Consider the following 8,319-nt stretch of genomic DNA (forward strand, 5'->3'; position numbering starts at 1 on the left):
ATTACTAAAGTGACCTTGGCGTTATTTTTAAACAGTCTTGGGCTGATACGGTACACTGTCTCGCCTCATATTAACCTGCTTTAGTCATTGATGGTCGCCACGTGGGTGGTGCAGATTATGGTATTTACACGCAACATTTTTGAAACTATAAAGTATAAACACAATGAGATGCATGCTCGTCTTTTTGAGTAAATCTTATAATCAGTGATCATAATTTGAATATACATTGAACCTTGAACTGTATGTATATAGCCTGTGATATCAATTGTATATTCACTCATTGAGGAGCCACATACATGAACGAGTGTCTCTACCGTGGGCTCCCAGTCCTTTTTTCATTTTTTAAAGTTTGTTTAGAATCTTTAGATCGGCAAAAGCTCGTATATTATCATGGAGGTATATTACGTTTGGTGTAGTCCCAAAAGTCAGCAGACCGTATTAGGTTCCCCGTAGAGTGCAGTTGATTTCCTAGTGTTGTGTTGACAAAGCCAACTTCTCAGACCGTAGGTGAAATATAGCAGACGTACATGCATGGCAAATATGATCAAAGGTCGAGGCAAATACAGTATCACTTAACGTTGCAAAGGCAAAGCCACATTGCAATAGATGTCACTAGTACGCTGATAAAGTGTTGGTGACAACTCTTAAAAAAAAAAAAAAAATCTTTGGTGGTGAATTTTATACTAATATCGCCGACTTGAGTTCCAATGTTACCCTATTAAACAGTTGTGGACAAGAAAACACAGTTCACGTTGTAAATCCAAAACGACATATTTACTTCCAAAAATAATTATAGTCTACTGTAGTCTATAGTAACCTACCTTTTAGCCATGCCAAATGCTCCCACATAACAGAGGATAAACTAGTCAACGTGGCCTTCTCCATCACCTAAGTGCCACCTATCCTTAATTTACTGGACTCCCCTACTCTTCCTACTCGCTAAGAAAGGCCTGTATATTGAATTTTGTAAATGTCAAGGGTATCTTTATAATTTCGAATAAGTAAAGTCAGGGGCTGCCGTGATTAAATATCTTATCAATCTCTATGATATCACATGCATGCATGTATTATCATACACATATAAAGCATAACATAACATAAATAGAAAAGAATGAAAGAAAATTCTGTCAAACTCAAAACAACTCATAAAAAAGTGGAAAAAAATGACAAAAAAAAATAAGAAAAAAAATAGCCAGAGAAGAGAGAATTGATTGAGTGTGTAGAGGATCGGGCAGATCTTATAAAACTAATTAAGAAAAGGGAAAAAACCCTTCATTAAGTTCTTTCTCTTTCTAATCTAGCTATCGTCTGAACTGAAACTGCTGAACTCTCAAGGAAGGAGGTTGTATGTATGTATGTATGTGTATGGTCGATGGTCATGATGGCTAGTCAGGGTTAATGCTTGCTTAATTGTACAAATTAAAATCTGCTTTTGGTGGAGAACCTGATACCTCCTTTGATGTGTGAGTGGGTGGTGCTGTTTCTTCTCTTCTCTCTCTCTCCTCTTCTCTTTTCTTCTTCATCTCTTCTTTGTCCTCTCCTCACTATTTACGTCTCAAACTTCTAAATTTTCATGGATTTTCTCTGTCAAACCCATGAGGGCACCAAAACTTGAACAAAGGTTTGCAATTTGTATGATTTCATGTTATGTATCCCTTCTTTTCTTTAAGATCTTAGATTGATTTCTCTCTTCTTTACCTCAAATTCTCTTCTGGATTTGGTTTTTTAAAAGATTTGTTGATGGTCTCATTTCTTTTGAAAAACTCAACTTTCTTTACTCTGGTTTAGCTGATTCTCTACTGAACTGTATGTGATTTCATGTGCTGTTTTCTATCTTTCCCTGTGGTTACTGATCTTGTATCTGATCCTATATAGGTTAGTTTTTTTTCACTTTGATTTCTTCTCTTCAATCATATCTACCGTTACTCTCTACCCATCTCATGAATTTCTTTCTTAATTTTATCAACACTTCTGTTGGCCGTTCTATCTATACTCTCACTAGTGATTTTGAATCTATGATTCTCTTCTACATGAAATAGTACTACCATATCTATGAAATGGGATTTCGATTATGAAACTACTACTACCATATGATTTTGAGATCTTTCCTCACAGTTTTTAATGCTTTTCATCTGGTGTTATCCTCACATGAAATGACCTTTTGATATCCTCTTCTTTTCATAAGATTTTGTTTGTTTTTCTTCCACTCATAATTACTAGTACTACTAACTTCACTCATCTTCTTCACATAAAATAACGTTTATTTTATATGGGTCTTCTAAAAAACTTGTGATTTCATTGATATTTTGCAGGTAATAAATGAAAGAGATAGATGACGATAATGAAGTGTAGTGGATGAAGATCGGAATATATAAAAGGGTCATATATAGATAATTGAAAAGAAGTGGAATCTAGTGGTGATTTATTTTTGGAAGAGCTTATGTTATGCTGAAAACTAAGTATAATAAGAATAGTTGTAATAAGGAGGAAAGCTCTATCTTGTGTACTGTTGTAGAAACAGCACAAGAGGAGATAATAAGTTGTTCATCTTCAGATGTTATCCATTGAAAATAACAATCCAGATCTCTCATGTTCTTCTCACAAGATTTCAGGACTGAAAAATCATGAAAGGGGTACAACTGATACAGTTACTTTGGAACAACAACAACAAGATCATACAGATCTGTCACAGTCAGGCCTTACTGATTATGATAATCACCATCACCTTCCCACCTTCTCTTTAAGGTAAAACCACCTTTGATCATCAATTCTCTTTTTCTTCTTCTCTAAAAGGAAGTGGATTACATCTGCAAGATTTTGTTTCAACCAATCTAGAGGTGTTTGATTTTATGAACCATTGAATAGTTCCAAAAATTTATCTTTTCTCTTTTTTGATGGGTTTGAATCTACTACACCAATCAATGTTCTACTCACCCCATATTAACAACTAATCTAACACCTTCAGGTCTAATTTGATCTTAACAAAATTCTTTGGTTTCTCATTTAATCTAGTTTTCTGTCATTTCATGTCTCTTCCATGGTTCTTCTTCTACCTGGATGAGTTTACCTGAAATCTTCTACCAAAATTTGAGAACTTGTCTACTGTTTCACTATGTATTTGTTGATCTGATTAATGGGTTGTACCTTCTTTCTTCTCTTAGAATTAGCATATGATAATAGATTGAGGTGAAGAATGTTGTGTTACTTTGCAATAATGTAGTACTTAACTTTGACCTTTGGGTTTGTGTTCTTGCAGAGATTATGTGTTTACAGCTAGACGAAAAGGTATTGAGAAGAGCTGGCCTTTCCCTCAACAGTATCTAGATATTTGTTTAAAGCATGGAGTTAGAGATCCATTACCACCTTTCGAACCTCCTGATTCAGTAAGAAACCTTTGTCTTCGTAACCAAAGTTTAGTTGAAGTTAATTCGCTCAGAAAGGATGAAGAGAACGTTATTTTAGATGAAGAATCCCTTCATAAAAAGTTCAAGTCTTGCGAACGCAATCATCAGTCTGTTTTGAGATTTTCAGATCAAACACGAACTCTGTTGCAAGAACCGAAGAAGTTAACATCGGGACCTACCGGCAAAGATTTGTGTCCAGGTTTGCATGAGATTGACGAAGAAACTGTACCGACAATAATTACTAATCCTCTATCTAAAAAGGAGAGACTTTCTGTAAGTAGACTCGCTGCTTGTTCCAGAGAAGTAGCAACCACTTCTTCAAAAGCCTCGAAAGAACATCAAGTTCCAGTAGCATCAAAGAAGAGCAGAAAGGTCATTGAACCAACTTCTAAGAAGTGTAAAGTAGTTGAGAAATCGGGTGTAGTATCTAATCCCAGTCGTACAGAAGATACCGTGTCAAACACAGCGATCATATCTGAATCTATGGCTTCCAAAGTCTGCCCTGTTTGTAAGACATTCTTGTCTACCTCGAACACCACTTTGAATGCTCACATTGACCAGTGCCTAGCAGTGGGATCGACATCGTCCAAGTTAGATGTGAATATTACGCCAAGCAAACATAAAATAAAGCTGGTGAAGAAGAGGTTGATGGTGGATATCTACAAAACTGCCATACGATCCACTCTTGAAGTCCTCGATAGGAGAAACGGTTCAAATTGGGCTGTAGAGTCGAAGACTCCTACACCAGATGCTGAGGTTTGTACTGAAGGCAAAAGGCGAAGGCTCTCCCAAACATATCCCGAGGATATCGGTGATGAAAGTGCAGTATATTTAGACTCGAATGGTAGAAAAATTCTAATCCTATCAAAACTTGATGAGGTACCAGTTCCGAGATCAGGTGAGGATTCCAAAGGAAAGAGGCCATTAAATGAGAGCAAAGAAAAGAATATGGGTTTGGTCGGAAAGGTTAAATGTGTTGGATCAAAAGATGGTAAACATCTGAAATTCAAGCCTCAAAACAAAAAGACATGCTCTCTCAGTCGAACCGAGGTATGTTTCTCTACTTACCTTCTGCCTCTCCTTTTGTTGATTATAAGGAGAGGTATCTCCTCTTCTCTAACAGGGTTCTTGATGATAAGGTTTTACTTGTAAAAAAAAGACTTGTGTACAGTCTTTTTCATGGATTTATAACTCCAAGTCTTGAAAATTAGGTCAGGCATTTTTGTTTTCATTTTCCCACAGTTACTTCACTGCCTCTCTTCATCTTTCTCTCTTTTCTCTCTTTTTGTTCCCTTAATTAGCAATATTTTCATGTTAGTATCATTTTTTCTGTTAATTTTATTTTTTCCTTTTCGCTAGTTATTGAAAGCTATGTTCCTTTCATGTTACCTGTAAACTTCCAAGTTCACAGTCGAATGAAATGTGTTCTGCATGCATTGCAATTTTTAAGTGATCTAATCTATAATGTTTTCATTTGTTTGCAGCTGATTCGTGGCACTGGGGATGAGAAAGATGGCATGAACGTTAATTTTGAGGAGGACCCTATGCCAGAACTTCCAAAGGCTCGTGACAGTTCCGTTGTTGAGTTAAAGCAATGGGTATGCTCTAAAAGGACTGGTTTGTCTACGAAGTTAGATGGAAAAGATGCTTGTCGAGGATTAAGATATATATCACTGACACGAAACCCATTAGTTGAGAATATTCAGTCAAATGTCAGCAACTCTCCTGAGGAGATACTCCAAAATCCTCCTACTCCAAAATTTGACAAAGAGGTGGCTGGGTCTCCAAAAGCCACTGTAAATCGTTTTAACTGCTTGAATGAGGGTATCACTTCTTATACACATGGATGTACTCTGAAATTGTCAAGGACTTCCAAAAATCTCGTTACTTCTCCAAGGAGCAAGAGAGTAGAGGTCCAAAGTGTAGCCATTGCTGAAACGTCTGCCAGTTTGCCCAAGAGGAAGGCTGTATACCCCTCAGTTGAACCATCTTTTTCTAAGTCAAAACCTTATGAAGGGGAGAAAAGCTGTATCTGGAAAAAGTCTCGCATGCATAGATCCACAACGAAGACAAGGGAGCAGGTTAAAACTGTTTGGTCGGATGTGAATGGGCAATACAGTCGGATGGATGATTCTTCGGAAAACAACCGTCGAAGCCTAGATCAAATCCGAGGGGGTCATGAATCTAATAGACCAAACAAATTTGCAAGGAGTGAAGAAATAGATATGTGCATCAGTGATGTAGCGGTATCTCAACAAGAATCAGAAAAATCTGGAAGGAAGAAGACCAAAGTTTTGGGAGGTTTGGAGTCGGAACCCAAAGCTCCAACTGTGTCTTCTCATGTTGAAGTTCATTTTAGGACTGGTTTTTTCCCGGAAAAATTGAATGACATGGAATTTGCTGCTGAAGAAACTTCTTTTAGTGGGAAGGATGCTACTATGGAGCATCTGCCTCCAAATGCTAGATCCAACTGTTACCAATCATGTGGAAGTGAAGCTTGGGGACTTTCTTCTGAACAAACTGTTTGTGATGGTCAACAAGGCTTAAGTTATTCCAGAAATGTGATAGATGTAACTCAAAGAACTTATATGGCACCAAATGTGGATTTTTACAAGGTTGATCGGGGGAACTCTTTTGTAGAAAATGAACACACAGAATGTGGGAGTGAGCAGATATCTATACCAGGACCACCAGGGTTCTTCTTGCCGAGTCCGGGGGAAGATATTAATTCAGATGTTCATGTTGATAGTTCTTCATTAACGTCAAACAGGTTACCATCTTCTCAAGATCGATCTGTGTTACTCGATAGAGATTCTTCAGGATCTCCTGTTTCTGCAACCTCTACAATCTCTCACTTGCATACACATACAATCTCGGATTCAGATTGTGCGGAACCAAATCCAGTTGTCGGATCTCCGTCTGTTCTTGAAAAGCTTGTAAACAATCTCTCATCAAATGGTAACAATACCAAGCCTCCAATGATAAGAGATGTTAACCCATTTTCATGTTCACCAAACATGGTAAATGCACAGAGAAATTTGGGTATGCTGAGCCGGAAAGATACTAAAAAATCCATGGTGGCGGAATCTCTGAAATTCTCAGATGATCAATCACCATGTTGTTGCTCAAAGAAGGAGAGAATCCCTTGGGATGATTCTATAACATATCAAGCTCCACTCCCTCGACAACACCACATGGGGCCATCCGTTTCTCCTTCCGTTGGATCACAGATGAATTACAACCCAAAAAGCAGGCCTGAGTTGGGGTTTGCTTCTTACAGCAATTGCTCGAGTTCGAAGTTCAATGAGAATACGCATCCCATGTTGGATTCGTATAGGGATTCTGTTTCTTTGAGGACATATCGAGATGCTGCATCGAAGTTCCCTAGCCATCATGAGTTCAGTTTCACCAATTCATCGTCTCAGTCTCATCATCATACCCAGTCCCCCTCAAATCCTGTGCTGAGATTGATGGGTAAGAACTTAATGGTGGTAAGTAAGGAAGATGATTCATCATCCCAACTCAAAACTACTGCACCAGATTCAAATTATTCGACACAACGTGGTTTTCCTACAGGCAATATGACAACAACTGATGAGGACTTCAGTTCTTTTTATCATATGACTTCCAATGGTTCTGTCATCTTCAACAAATGTCGCCGAGATGAAGCCATGGATCGTGTTGATGTCAATCTTTGTGAAAGTTCACGAAATCGTAGTCATTCTAGCCATAGGAATTCACAACCTCTAGCAGAGAATCATTATGTTAATAATCACTATGTGGGAGGTTTAACTGGATCCTTCTTGCCGCATCAGTCCCCAAAAGGTGTAATGGATCACACGCAGAGTTCTAATCTTCAGAAGAATTTTGTTGGCAGATCAAATTCTCATTTCAGATACAATGACGAAAGAGGTACTGCTGCTCCACAACATAACTTAAATTCTGCTTACGTTGCTACCAGTTTTAACCGTGACGTGATAGTCATCGATGATTCTCCTGACAATGAAGATGCCAAATTAGGAAGGGAATTCACAGGCGAATCTAGGCAGCAGTACTCTCCAGCAGCCATGGGTATTCCCAACCAGGATCCTAATTCGAGACAGGGGAATCCGTTATATCGATACCAGTCAGTGAATCATTTTTCACCGAGGGAAGCATCCGTTGGAACATACCCCATGCTTTGGGCAGCAGGTGCTATGGACAATCCAGCAAAACCTCAGGTAGAGAATAGCAACTCCAGAGGTTCAGGGGTAGGCTTGCACAGTTCTTTAGGTCCAGTATTCGGTCATTAAAAAATCGAGATAGACTGCAAGTCTGAGTTAGCTTTCTTCATGAGCACAGAATGAAGCCGGTACCGGCAGGGGTTATTCCCTAAAGTCCTCAAGGGAGATGGATGATGAGATTTTTCAACTTGAGCATGTAATTTATTTAGATTTAGATTAAACAAAGAGTTGAGAGACGGATTTGAATAGCTTTCTTAGTCTGCATAACTGCAGCTTCACAGAGGCTTTCGTATCGGAGAATTATGTTTATGCAAACCAATGAAATGGTGAATAATGATGAGTGATAGATAGATAGAGATATAAAATAGTCATGGATACTTTCTCATCAGCAGTGTAAGAATCCCAAAGCTTTCATAAATGAAAAGATGTTTAATCTTGGTAATATTGCACATTTGCATGCAGTTGTCAATACGTTCTCTGTCAACATTTTTTGATGGGATCCTCATACCATCTGAATTATTAATCTCTTTGAGGACCGAGGTGATCTCCTAATAATGGTGGAGCCTGGTGTTCAACTTTGACAGCCAGTAATGGTGTGTCATGTGGGTTTTGGGGATACTCTCGCTCTCATCAAGCTTAAATATCGTCGGTGTCTGTCCATTCTTAACTTTGGTGGATACCCAATGCCCTAA

At 38.3% G+C, this 8,319-nt stretch overlaps 1 protein-coding gene across 2 annotated transcripts; it reads left to right on the forward strand.

Moving 5' to 3' along the window:
- Positions 1-1,227: 1,227 nt before the first annotated feature.
- On the forward strand, positions 1,228-8,071 carry LOC113302302. 2 transcript variants are annotated; one of them, XM_026551211.1, is made up of 4 exons: positions 1,228-1,463; positions 2,313-2,745; positions 3,257-4,454; positions 4,889-8,071. In XM_026551211.1, the coding sequence occupies exons 2-4, from the start codon at positions 2,555-2,557 to the stop codon at positions 7,694-7,696; spliced, it is 4,197 nt and encodes a 1,398-aa protein (XP_026406996.1). In that variant the 5' UTR covers positions 1,228-1,463; positions 2,313-2,554; the 3' UTR covers positions 7,697-8,071. The 2 variants fall into 2 exon arrangements, with proteins under 2 accessions (XP_026406996.1, XP_026406995.1); XM_026551210.1 differs by lacking the exon at positions 1,228-1,463 and adding an exon at positions 1,470-1,621.
- Positions 8,072-8,319: the final 248 nt, after the last annotated feature.

The sequence above is a fragment of the Papaver somniferum genome, chromosome 8 (assembly GCF_003573695.1).
Source record: "Papaver somniferum cultivar HN1 chromosome 8, ASM357369v1, whole genome shotgun sequence".
In the NCBI taxonomy this organism is placed as follows: Eukaryota; Viridiplantae; Streptophyta; class Magnoliopsida; order Ranunculales; family Papaveraceae; genus Papaver; species Papaver somniferum.